The sequence below is a fragment of the Melanostigma gelatinosum genome, assembly GCF_949748355.1.
Source record: "Melanostigma gelatinosum genome assembly, chromosome: 24".
In the NCBI taxonomy this organism is placed as follows: domain Eukaryota; kingdom Metazoa; phylum Chordata; class Actinopteri; order Perciformes; family Zoarcidae; genus Melanostigma; species Melanostigma gelatinosum.
The window spans coordinates 2,423,743-2,436,906 of NC_136657.1; the positions used below are offsets into that span (position 1 = coordinate 2,423,743).

The window sequence follows — 13,164 nt, forward strand, 5'->3', positions numbered from 1 at the left end:
TTATTGAAAAGGCTGAATATGCAGCTCTGTAGATTTCAAGGTTCATCACATTTCGTTGGCTGGACGGAGCAGAGGAGGGGTTTCCCTCTCACCTCGTAGGTCCACTGCATGTCTGCTGCCTGGAGGAAGTGGAGAGAGCTGTCAATCACAGAATGTCTGCACATTGTTAAGTTTGTATGTGTGTGAATGTTTTTTTTGTTTTTAAAGGAAACTACAGATAGAAAGAAAAGTCTATGAGAGTATAACTCATTTGCATACCTGGATGGTTAGTCGTGCCGTGTGCTGGCGGTGTGTGCTGGGTGTGAAGGACACAGTGATGAGGGCTCCGGTAGAACCGACAGGAGGCAACATCCCCGAGGCCGGAGTCACCGTGAAATCATTGCTGCCGCCCGGCAGGAAGGCTGCAGTGAACGGCTCAGGCCTCCTGGAATGGGAACGGAAGCCACTTTTCACCACAAGTACTTTCTCAGGGGACACAGAACCCTGAACCCTCTGGACCCCAAAACCCTCCGGCGGGATTGAAAAGCATGCGATCTTTAAACAACGGCCAAAACAACACAGTTTATCAAAGCCGTAAGCTGTATGGCATGGTAACTGAGTTACACTGCACAAAGCGTTTACTTTTCGCAACTTCTAGCCATGACTGTGCCGTTTCCATAGAGGTGCAGGACTTATGGATTGCAATTAAAACCAAGGCCACAGAGAGTAAAACGCTACAGGAGCAAAAAAACACCCTGAAACGGCTTGGAGTTCAGAGGGTTAAATGATCTCGGGTACTTAACATATCGACCAGAGGACGGAGGGAATACATTTAGTTCCTGGTGCTAACAAGTTTTAGTCCCGTAGTCCAAAAGCTCCAGGAAAAGCTTACCTATCTACATTCATCGTTAGAGAATCGTCGTTTGTATACAGTACAAGAATCAGAGGCGAGTAAACACACACCTGGTGGTGCTGGTCAGACGGAAGCCCACGGCTGAAGTCTTGCCCAACTCAGTGGCTTCAGTGAGGATGACATCGTCCGCTTGAGGCTCTGTGGAGATGAGAGTGATGGGAAACTCCCAGATCCCCCCGGACACACAGCGCACAGCGAGGACCGCTGAGCTCCTGGACGGACACGGACACACACACACACACTCGTTTTAATAATTGGACCCAATTGTTCCTCTCTACTCAAACCACCATCAAAACTCACTCACGTGCACTCCATTTTGCACACCATTTTAAAAATGACCTACTTCAACTGCATTTCTCGGCTGAATGGAAGGCATTTGTTGCTTGATTTCGAGCATTTTGGGCGTGAGATTAAACTGCATGTTGGGTAAGAGAACTGTGTGAAGAGATCAGAATTTGTTTTACTGAGGGATACCTTCGCCTGTACGTGCTGCTCCGTGGTCTGCTCCCGGATTTCAAAACACACCAACCGATCGGCTCGATTGAAATCTTTCTGTTGCATTACAAAAATAGCTCACCGAAATACAATCCCGAAAACAGTTTGATTCAGTCTGCTTCCACCTCATTTGTTGACCTCAAGTCATTCTTCCACTGTTATCTGTGAAAGTGCAACCTGAGCATTCCTATTCATCTAAAGAAACATGATTCATGAAACCGCTCTTTCATATTCCCGCTTGCATGGTGCTTGGTCTCGACATGTCACCGCCCGCGGCGGAGAAATAACATGCAGATCATGGAAGAGACTATTAGCGCCGCCCCCCCCCCCTGTCATTTCCTCATGGAGAACTCATTAGCTCTCACAGATATTGATCCTACCAGGGCACGCCTCATTAATGGACTCCACCGATGAAGACGGGAGCTGATAAATGAATGCACTCTTCACTCAGCAGGGGGTCACTGGCAGTGTACAGCAAGGTAGAGGACAGTAGGGAGCAAATACACTGACTGAACAGTGAGATCATGCTGGATCATTACATACAAGTTCGAACTGATGTTTTTTAAGTAACTGCAGTGTTTATTTCAAGCAAGTGATAATGTCCCCTGTGGAGCCGATTGAAATTTGCCAAAGTTTCCCTTTCATCTCTCCCCCGTCCTCCTCCTGATCTGACAACAGGTGAGGGAGGTGTGTGTGTGTGTGTGTGTGTCAAATATTCAGTTTCACTGTGAAACTGGTCCCAGTACAGAAGCTAATGGCGAAGAAAACCCAAACGTTAAGATTCTGCACATGTAGTAATAAATGAATGCAGAGGCCACGCCCACCGGAGAAAGAGAGGAGATGGGAGAACGAGTGAGGTAGAGGAAGAGGAGACTGTACTTTAGAGGGAGGAAGACAAAAGAATGCGGTTTACTCAACGCTGCACAGAGAAACAAACCAGTCGCGTGTGTGTGTGTGTGTGTGCTTTGCTTCCCGTTGTGTATCCGTGTGTGTGAGAATGTGCGAGCACTGTGTACTTTTGTTTTCCAGACTTATTATGAGCATCCTTTTGTTTATTTTCCTGCATATTTGTTTCTCTGGTTTCGTGTTCTTCCTCTCGTGTGTGTGCTTTTTGACTTTCAAGGTGTTTGTGTGCCTCTGTCGGAGTCTGCATAACACTCTCACAGTGTGTGTGTGTGTGTGTTTAGTGCTCCCTGGTAATGAGTGTTTGGGCATCTCTGCATTTCTCTCTGGACTTTTTTGGCTTTGAATGTAGTTAGTCTCTCAAAATGGTTTTTTTCTATGTGCATTTGTGCGTGCAATGATTTCTCTTGAGTGTGCGAGGTAACACAACCTGTGGAGTGGTTGAACAAGGACAACAGGATCCAACCCAAAAGCAGCTGAATCTCTGCTCCTTGTGCATTTCATTTTCCTGCATACTTGTCAACGTGTGTCACGTTTGTGTGTGTGTGTGTGTGTGCAGTATCACTGTACCTGCATGGCCTGAGGGGGGCGTAGACCAGATTAAGCGTGAGTGTTACGATGCTGGTCTCAGGGTCCCTCCTCGCTACCTCTACGGCGGCGGAGAGGAGGTCCTCCACCTCCGAGCGCTCTGATTTGCCGTCTGAACGAACCGTGCACAGGAATTCTTCCGCCATCGCCCGGGTAACTGTGCAGAGGTGAGAGGTGGGACGAAGGTGCTGAGCAGGTGTGAGGACCAACAGAAGAAAATGAGAACTTACTTGCTGTACTTGAGCGGATCTAAACAACAACTTTGATATTAGAGATGGAGTTATGACCTGTTTAACTTCCTAACACTAGCTCTAAGCAGCTGGTAATAAATAATGAACACTATTAATGCCCCACCCAAAAAATGTTTAGTCAAAGCAAATACCTGATTGCTGCCTGCTGTCTCGACTTTTCCCCATTTAAAAAATGTTCATTGTTTCCGATTGTGATCAACAATCAATCGCCCGCTGAGCTGAATCAGACAGATGCCGTCTCCTCTCATCTCGTTATCGATGACAATTAAAACTATCTCCTTCTTCATTGAACACAAGGACATTTTTACAGCGTAAGAATGATACCCATCACTTTAATGCAGCAAGGACGAGTGACACACATTTTAAATTTGGGGGAAAGTGAGCACTGGTACTGGTACTGTGAGACACCCTGAGTTTTCTCAACAGAATCGCTATTGAAAGAGAAAAAGACGAATGGATGCATTTGATATTTACGGACCGTAGAGCTATATCCTTTAGCACTGTGGTCTTGATCAAATGTTTTGCACATTTGTGGTAATTTGCCGTTATTATTCTGTAAAGCATTCCTCTCTTTCTGCTGACAAAGTCAGAATTACGAGGTTGAAAGGTTGAAATCCTGTGTTTTCTGATATTGCAAGAGCACTCTGGAGTAAAGATCACAAACTGGCACAGACCTTCCTGTCCTTTCCGGTCTCCGTTCCCCGGCACGCACCCAGTGAGCAGTACATCCACCTTCCGTTCCAGCTGGCAGCCCGCTTCACAATGGAGCGCGCCAAGTGGAGAGTTGTCAACAGGCGACTCCATGGGAATCCCACGGATAGGGTAAATCCAACAGATGGGTTCCTGCTCTGACCTGAAATATTCGATTGTTTACACCGTATTTGGGATCAGCAATGAACCAGTACGGGATTTGAAAACATGCCAGGCATTTAACCAAAAAGCGAGGAATCTTTGTCCATATATTACAAAAAAGCAACGATATCTTCTGAACTCTTTTGGAAGACGTGTGTGGGTGTGACGTCTGAGTGGCCGGTACAAATCAAGCTTTTCATGTCCTTCACGTCTGTTTCAACACTTCCCTGTTTTGTTGACAAGTAAGGCGAATTGAACTTTGTTTTGTTTACTGTGACAGGCTGTGACAGGCCTGGGTGTAGGAACAGCAGATGCTAATGAGCTTTACTGAGATCCAGCACGGACTCAGACAGCTTCTCATGCAGACAATGAGACACACACACACACCTCACGTTGTCTGCACTGAAGGTACTGCTGCTGGGCTTCATCGTGATGCAGAGCCAGGCCTGTTGGAGCTCCATAGACGTGGGCGCAAACACTACAGGCACGTTGAAACTGGCCCCTTCACAGATCTGTATACCTGCAGCCAAGATGGAGGACAGACATCAACACTTCATTAAAGTTGTGTTTGAGCAGCTGGCATACGAGGCTTTAATCTCGGTATTAGTAGATTTAATTATGTATTAAAAGCTAATTAGAGCTAGTGTTGAACTACACCACTAATTACATATGGTTCGCATGTTGACAGCTGCAAAACCATCGAATGATTTCAAACTATACAAAACAAAGTTCGACTTGGAAGAAAACTTTCCTGTCGTCTCAGGGGGATATATTTCCAAGCTGATGAAGACTAACAGCTCTCCACACGCCTACTGTCAGTTAGTGAAGCCGAAGATAAAAGCACAGTCAGCACGGCTTCCTTTGGATTTGAAGACACACTGAACATTTGCAAACAGATTTCAAGACATAACCTTGAGAGGTTTGAGAAAATGTTACAACTTCCCACTGAAATATCTGAAAACAGCTGCCTGCTGCTGCTGGAACAAGGGGAGAGCTGTGAGAATGAGCCAAACAGTAAAAAGTTGCCTCCAGAAAACAAAGAGCTGAAAGATAAAAGCTGAAGGGAAGTGCTGGGTAACATTCACTCACACACTGATGGCAGAGGCTGCCGTGCAAGGTGCCACAAGCCCATCAGGATCTAAACTAATCCACCCCAATGGCACAGCCTTTGGGGTTCAGCAGAAGGACTGGAGGAGTGAGGGATCGAACCGCCGATCTCCCGACAGGAGGGCATCCGCTCTACCTCCGAGCTTTACACTACACATAGACATTTGATCCATCGTCCAGAATAAAATATTCTAAAAAATCGATTGCCTCCACATGGCTCTCAACATGGAGATGGATGAGCGGCATCCAGCGTTCTTGGAGCGAGCATCTTGCCGTCAGCGATGCTGCGGCTGAGGTGCAGCATCGCTTCACAGTTCATTTTGCTTTAAAGACAATAATTCGAAGTGGGAACTGTATCGTCTGGTAAAACAGCTTCATTGAACATTCTATCATATCGTGGTGAAACTGCTATCAGTTAACACACCTTCGGTGTGGCTCAGCGGGAGAGAGAACACCTCGTCCGTAGTGACTTGATGGCAGTCGGGGGCTCGACGCGGGTCCTCGTCTGAGAAGGAATACACACACACAACATGAACATGTGCGAGTGTGTCGCATGCGTGAGTGACAAAGTGTCCGTTGGAGAAAGACACGGAGTGCCTGTGACCTGCGAGTGTGACACTGAGCACGGCTGGGAGCTCGGTGGTGTTGGTGAAGGGAACGGTGATGGAGGCGTTGGAGCCGATCGGGGATGAGATGCTCAGAGGCGCCTCGCTCTCTGGAACGAGGCCACGCCCACTCGTCAACACACACCAGTCCTGCAACTGAAGTAAGACAGAGACGGATGAACGCACACACACAAACGGCCAAAGGGAGAGAAATGAAGGAAATGAGAAGCATGAACTGAATACAGAGGAGGGGAGAGAAAAAGGATCGTCGACACAGAAGCGTAGCCGGTCCAATGACATCTTGTTCTCATTTATCCAGAATAGTTGTTATGATTAAGGTCGCTTTCTGAGCTGATGCTTGGTGTTTCCACAGAGGGTCTACTTATTGTACCTTGTCATTGTTTATATTGTTTGCATCACCCAGAGCTAGTGAACAGCCTCCTGTGCCTAAAATGAAATGTACAGCGGCCCAATGAAAAGCTTTATGAGGTTCTCTGTGCATGATTTGGAGCAATGAGGCAGTAAATGAAATAGGAGCACCTCCTTAAACTAATTTCAGAGGAAAAAGAAGTGAATTATCCCTGCATCCGCATGTGTGAAGGCTGGGGACAGTGATTTATGGAATCCATTTTCTCTCTGTTTGTGCGTGTTTGTGTATACCTGAGGGCACGTGAAAGGGATCTTTGACGCGTGGTTCCCCTCTCCGATGGATGAAGGACTAAAACGGACACCAAGCTGGGTGGAGGAGTGGGGCTCCACAATAAGCTGGACCACACACACACACACACACACACACACACACACAAGCAGGAAATAGCTTTCATGGGGACAGAAAGGAAGGATAAACACACGTGTTCAAATTCTTATAAATCACACTGCTGGGCAACACACAGCTTTCCATCCAGATGTACAGCACGTAGTTTCCTTCCAACTGACAACAACTGTTTGTTTTTTAAGAGATGGAATCCAAAAAACGAAAACAATCAAACGTCCACTGAAGTACGGCACAAACAACATCAAAGATAATGATAAATCAATTTCCCATCAAGGGCAGGAGCAAGACAACAGCAGATGTATGGTGTGACAAAATGAAGCTTTGTTGTGAAATAATGGAATGGAAGACTAAACTGATGAAAGTAAGTGTTTATACTGACAGTATTTCCTGATTCCATGTCCAGCGAGTGGTGTCTGGGGTTACTGTTGGCTACGATCAGCTCCAGAGTCTCGGCTGTTGGGTTAACGAGGGGAATGGTCTGGCTGGTCCATCTGACACAAAACACACACACACACACCGTTTTATTCAGCAAGGTAAAGAAAATACACAATACAAGCCCTATTTCAACCCTGCAGTTGAAATACTGTGTGTTGGTGTGGGTGCACCTACTTGCCCATCTGACAGCAGGCCTGTGGGAGCTCGATGACAGGAGGCGGAGTAGCATAAAGCGCCAGCTGATACCAGAACTCCCCGACCGGCTCTGACTGGAACACCACACTGGAAAGAAACCACATCATTGCTGGGTACATTCCACAACAACGCTCACAACAAGGTCTGTAGAATATTGTATGTAACAACGAATGGTTGTGGTTGCAAAATAGCCTCAGATTCAGGACAAATATGTCTTTTTAGATTGATCACACACAATCATAGATTGGGTAGAGAAACTCTTTTTCCCTCCTCCTCTAAAGCAGGTTAGGTGAGTCTTACCTGCCTGTGCTCTTCCCTACTCTGCCAGGGGAGAAGATAACTTTGTAAGTGAGAGTGTCCCGTGGGGGGATTGAAACCCGGTCGGCCCCGCTCAGCTCGTCTCCTTCCAGGTACACATCCAGCATCAGCGGCTCTCCTTGTGGGTTTTTGACAGCGATCTTTATGGACACTGAGCTCTGGGAACACAGCATTGCAAAGATGACGCCTGGTTTTTTTCCCCCCTACCCCCGTGATGTTCTGATGGTCTTTTGATCTTAGTATAGAAGGAAGATTACATTTTTCGGTAACAGAGGCCAGCAGCAGAAACACTACTTTAAGGCCTGCATGTTAATGTAATAATATGGAGAAAGGGAGAGAGCTTAAGAGAAGCACTTAAGAGTGTACTTGTGATTGCAGAACGTACCTGAGCAGCACATTGTACATCTATGACCTTGATGGGTGCTGCTGGCTCACAAATTATCTCTAGAGAGAAGTACACCTCGTAACAGCCGAGAACACTTCCTGGATGACAGGCGCACGCGCACACACACACACACAGGAATCATTATGAATGCAAAAACCTGTGTTCCCACGCTTAACATTCCAAAGTCTTGGCAAAAAACCTTTTCAGTTCCTGTCTTTGAGTTGTAAAAGTGCACTCAGCTTACCTTTGTGCTCGTCTGCGTCCTGCATGTCAACAATTTCTTGAAACGAAACACATCCTGCAAGAAAAGTGAAGTGTTCCGTTTTGTGTTGTTTGTTTAACTTTTGTAATTGTTGATTTAGGTTTGATACAATTCATGAATCCATCATAGCCTGCCTTCCCTGTTACATACTAACAAACCTTACAAACACGCAGCGGGGGGGGGAGAAGAGGGAGAATTCACCTGTCTGTTTTCCTCGTTTCCATGGTGACACAGCCAGGGTGTATGGAGCGCTATGACCAGGGTTGATCTCCAGGGAGGGGGGGCCACCCACAACAGATAGGTCTGTCACCACCTGCGTGTGTGTGCATATGCATGTACACAAACACAAGACAGAGTTTGCATAAGAGCAAACCGTGTCCACAAGTAACAGTATGTGTGGGAGTTATTTGCATGTCTGCTTTTACCTTGAGAGTGAGTTTGTTCTGGCTGTAGTTGGGGACAGTGATCTGCGTGTGTGTTGTTTGACCTACAGAGCACTGCAATACCACATGGTCCACTGGCGGGGGGGGCTCTCCCACTCCTTTGAGGGTAAACACGTAGTCGGTGCCGTCGCAGTCGTTATGTAAGAACAGCTTGCCCTGTGGGGGTGGGGATAAAATCCAGGCAGTCAAACACAAGCAAACTGGTGTTTGCTTGTGTTTGACAGTCGGAGCCTGGAAAGAGCATCGACAGCCCGCATTTTCTGGAGCTATTCGCTGGGTGGACACTACGTTGAACGGTAAGTCATTAAGATGAATAACAATGAATTAAAATGTCATGACAATTAGTCTGGGCTGTCTGACATTCACTTGAAAGCTATAAAGATAGTTGTGTTTTTTTTGTGTTATATTGTGTCGAAGTCGGACTTCTGTATGAGTTCGTTACCTTACAACGTAACGTAATCTGGAGCCGAGACGAGAATTCTACCACTGAACCACCAATGCATTTTTACAGTGAAAAAGGGGGCGGGGCTTAAGAAGGAGACACATTCTAGGACACCCGTTCTTTTTTGTTTTTTACATCTCAGCAGCGGCATCTGTGCGGACACACAAATGCGAGCAGCAGCAGAGTTTCACATTCAGAATGTTAGGGGGTTCATTCGTCACTGTAAGGGATCAACTACCACACTGTATAAAAACTATGGTCTATCAGAAAGTGTAAATAAAGCCAGGAGGTTAAATAGCAAGAATGTGACAAAGACAGAAAACAAGCAAGAAAAACACGAAGAAAGATGGACACAATGAAACCACAACAAAAAAATGGCATTACCATGACAATGCGTTGTGCAGAAGGCTGAAAGGTGAGTGGGTAGCAGGCTCTTGTCCCTGCCAGCACATCCAAAGTCTTTGGGCCAGAGAATCCTTCACCACACACCTCAGCTTGTATTTTCCAGGCTTGATGGGTCTCATTGTGCTGTGAGAGATACATAAGCGTGATCATTTTACTTTATTCACGATTATTAAACATTTGGCAATATGTTGAAAGCAATCTTCCATCATCTACTTTTTTTAACCACAAACTTTGAATGTGTCGGCTTTGGTTAAGAGAAAACATTGTCAAAGATTCAGTTCGAACAAGCTTTTTGGTTGCTGTCGATTCAGGATTACCACTCTCTTCCCAGTGTCATCTAAAATGAGTCATACTTATTGAATGCTTCTAGGAAAGCCGTTAATAAGCAGCACAGACACAGACTGAGTCATGCATTCTATCCTGCTCCTCACCAGTGGTATGTCTTGCGTGAGTGAACGGTGAGCAGGCGAACTGAAGTCCAAGTGGACGGATCCTCCCTGTTGTCACAAATGACATTCAGTGACATTAACCATGAACCACATGAACCAACAAGCAAACCAGGGATAATGAATGCACCTTTTACAGGTTTACTAAGCTCCAATACCAGCTGGTATCTACCTGTGAAGTGACCAGCGCCTCTAGCACATAGACCCTGGTGCCACACCAGGACCTCAGGACCACCTGACATGTAAATTGCCCCACGGAGTCCGCCTGGAACCGTACTGGGATGTCCACACAGCCACAATCTGTTCGACGGAGGGAAGAGGAGACTCAGGGACGGGAGAAGTTTTGACAGTTACATAAACAAATAACATGTGGAGATGCACCGATTGCAAATTTCTTGGCTGATTCCAAACCCGACTGGCAAACAACCAACTTTAAGCATTAAAGTAGCACAACTGTCAGGTGGACAGAGACAAGAACTGAGTGCTGCAGCGCTCGCTGTTTGTGTATTTCTGTGTTTTAGAGAGAAAGAGAAGGAGCGAGAGTGACGGTGCACTTTCAACCTTCTCTTCCCTTCTCTCAATGTTTCTGTAAGTTATTAATGACTTACAATGAACGCTGCTTCGTCACTTTTTGACCCGCTCGCCCGGAGGAACCCTTAATATTTTAAGTAGCCCAACTTTACCCGCCCCATGGACCACAATTCCAACTATATGTTGTGTGCGCGCTGCTGTCTGCGCAATGTAAAACCATCATGCTTAACAATGTGTACATTTGACTCCCTATAGGACAAGCGGAGGCACTAATTATCAGTAGGACGAAGGTCAGACATTTACTACCTTGATGTTTATTTCAGTCAGGTTATGAACATTTTACGATATGTTAAGATAAACACAACGAGAGACTTAGTTTTCAAACAAGAGCGAGTGCACAGGAGAGTTTGGAGTCTCCTATTCCACCTCTGCAGCATCATTCATGACAGCTACTCACACATCATACCACATTATTTCTGTGTGTGTGTGTACCTGCAGGATTCTCCCATGATATGTTGCTGTCTTCCTTTATAGGTATTGTAACATTGCTGGGTAAAGCAAAGTATTGTGGCAAAGAAACCTCCACGCTGTATTTTACTCCTTTACTGTGGTGAACATCTCTCAGCAGTTGGGCCTAACAAGAGACAAGAGGAAACAGAGGGACAGCTGGTAAACAACAAAGAAAACATTTCACGATCCTGCCTGGGTGAGAAAATGTGTGTACCTGATGTTTGACGAGCTTGCGCACAGCCGTGGCTGCCCTCACGGTGCTGCTGTGCAAAGAATGCGTCAGCTTACGCCTCCTGTGTTCATCAGCGCTCATGCTGTACTGACCCCAGATGACCAGAGCTCGCTCCCGGGCCATATTGATCAGCGGCACGCGCATCATCTCTTCACACACCTGCCCCACCTTGCATTGTAGGCTTAGTACTGTCACACACACAGCTGGCTCTATTGGTGGAAAGAAACGTCAGTGAAGTAATCCGCATTTAAATACTTCATGATTAAAAAATTGGTGATGTTTGGGGAGACAGGTTTCCTACCAGAGTTGCAGGGGATGGAGACTATGTTGGAACTGGGCCGGGCAGTGAAAGGGGAAGGAAGAGGCAACTCTGCTGTGGCCTTCACCATATAGACCATATCTCCCACCTAGAGGGACACAGAGACAAAAGGGAAAATGTAGGCCTATTAATTAAAAAAAAAACAGATTTTAACAAGGATTTGGACAAAAAAAACGACAAATATTCAACAAATTATCCTTTTACTTGGTTATTATCATCGAGACTAACTCATGCTATTCAAAAGATTAGGAAAATAAATATTATATTTTAATTAAAATATTTGCTGAGGATAAACATTTTTGAGATGATGACATTATTAGTTTTAATGATGATTTATCAGCTGCATAAAGCTAGTGTTAGGAAGTTAACCTGGTCATAACTCCATCTCTTATATCAATTTTATATTCCTTTGAAAATATCTCCTTCAAACAACTGTATTTATTCAAATTTCTCGCCAAAAAGAAAATTTGACAAGATTACATTTGAACACATAACGATGACGTTGTAATTTGCCTTCGCCCAATACTCATGTTTACTGTTTGGAGCCTGAATGCACCATAATGTAACTCAATGCTATGTTAGCTCCATTATCCGTGAGTGCTGTAGCTGTTAGCAGCTAATTGACGTTAGCTAACGTCAGCAGCTAATTGACGTGAGCTAACGTTAGCAGCTAATTGACGTTAGCTAACGGTAGCAGCTAATTGACGTTAGCTAACGGTAGCAGCTAATTGACGTTAGCAGCTAATTGACATTAGCTAACGTTAGCAGCTAATTGACATTAGCTAACGTTAGCAGCTAATTTACGTTAGCTAACGTTAGCAGCTAATTGACGTTCCTGACACAAAATAACACTGTGTTACGAATAAGGATTTTTGTTGTTACAGTCTGTAGCAACCGGTTTTTGGTACTGGCTCAAAGCATTCCCCATTTTTGCACTCTACTGAAACGTCTTGTTGACAAATGTAATTGCACTGACAGACAAACAATTAGCATGTTTGTTTGCACACATAAAATCTTCAATGTGAAGATTTCTTTCAACTATAACACTGACCTGCGGGCAAACTAGCAGCACAGAGCAGTACTTGGTGCTTGGGCAGAAGGGCAGGTAGTGGATGTTCAGAGTGTCTTCTTGGCCCGACTTCAGACAAACACTCCTTACGGCACTCAGGAACTCAGTGTCTTCACCATCTGGGCACACACACACACACACACTTGTAAAAAAAAGACCACAAGCTTGCGGACGTGAATACAGGTAGTATACCCACACACAAGCACCAACCGTAATCAAGGCGGCACAGAGCGGGGGTGTATTTGTGTTACTTACTGACATCCGAGCACTTTCCTTCCATCTCCTCCCCACAGCTCCTGTCTGGAGTCATCATCTTCATACTGAAAGAGGGAGGACGGGGAGGGGGAAAAAAAATCATGATCATTCATAATGTATGAATATCAGACGACGCAACTTGATTCAGCTGCACCATAGATGACCTCAGTCCTACTTCAAATCCTCATATTTAACTGCATGATGAGGAGGAGGTCTCCGGTGGTGAGAGATGCATAACCAGCTATTCTTCATGACAAACCAGTGCTCTCCTGAGGAACAACCTCATACGTTACATCTCTTCACGTTTGATCTGATTTTACGTTCAACTCAATGTGGAAAGTTTGCGTACGACAGAGCATGCTACCGTGTTTGAGTTCATAAAAGTTAACTTGTGTGCTACCAGTGATATTAAGAGTATAAAGAGCATCTGCCCGTTGCATATGAAGCTA

General features: G+C 45.4%; 1 protein-coding gene across 1 annotated transcript in view; it reads right to left on the reverse strand.

The window, feature by feature from the left end:
- Window positions 1-13,164, reverse strand: part of LOC306797052 (cilia- and flagella-associated protein 47-like) — a gene marked incomplete at its 5' end in the record, with an annotated part of 30,973 nt that continues 17,809 nt past the window's right edge. Inside the window, 24 exons of the mRNA XM_079296226.1 lie at window positions 1-119; window positions 259-424; window positions 943-1,104; window positions 2,861-3,035; window positions 3,804-3,982; window positions 4,369-4,501; window positions 5,513-5,593; window positions 5,693-5,849; window positions 6,354-6,458; window positions 6,848-6,959; window positions 7,078-7,185; window positions 7,399-7,574; window positions 7,802-7,899; window positions 8,046-8,099; window positions 8,265-8,376; window positions 8,489-8,662; window positions 9,333-9,476; window positions 9,785-9,850; window positions 9,972-10,099; window positions 10,823-10,964; window positions 11,055-11,281; window positions 11,374-11,479; window positions 12,443-12,579; window positions 12,716-12,780. Coding sequence (XP_079152352.1) covers window positions 36-119; window positions 259-424; window positions 943-1,104; window positions 2,861-3,035; window positions 3,804-3,982; window positions 4,369-4,501; window positions 5,513-5,593; window positions 5,693-5,849; window positions 6,354-6,458; window positions 6,848-6,959; window positions 7,078-7,185; window positions 7,399-7,574; window positions 7,802-7,899; window positions 8,046-8,099; window positions 8,265-8,376; window positions 8,489-8,662; window positions 9,333-9,476; window positions 9,785-9,850; window positions 9,972-10,099; window positions 10,823-10,964; window positions 11,055-11,281; window positions 11,374-11,479; window positions 12,443-12,579; window positions 12,716-12,780 — 3,091 coding nt within the window. The 3' untranslated portion in view covers window positions 1-35. The remainder of the gene's footprint in view (window positions 120-258; window positions 425-942; window positions 1,105-2,860; window positions 3,036-3,803; window positions 3,983-4,368; window positions 4,502-5,512; window positions 5,594-5,692; window positions 5,850-6,353; window positions 6,459-6,847; window positions 6,960-7,077; window positions 7,186-7,398; window positions 7,575-7,801; window positions 7,900-8,045; window positions 8,100-8,264; window positions 8,377-8,488; window positions 8,663-9,332; window positions 9,477-9,784; window positions 9,851-9,971; window positions 10,100-10,822; window positions 10,965-11,054; window positions 11,282-11,373; window positions 11,480-12,442; window positions 12,580-12,715; window positions 12,781-13,164) is intronic.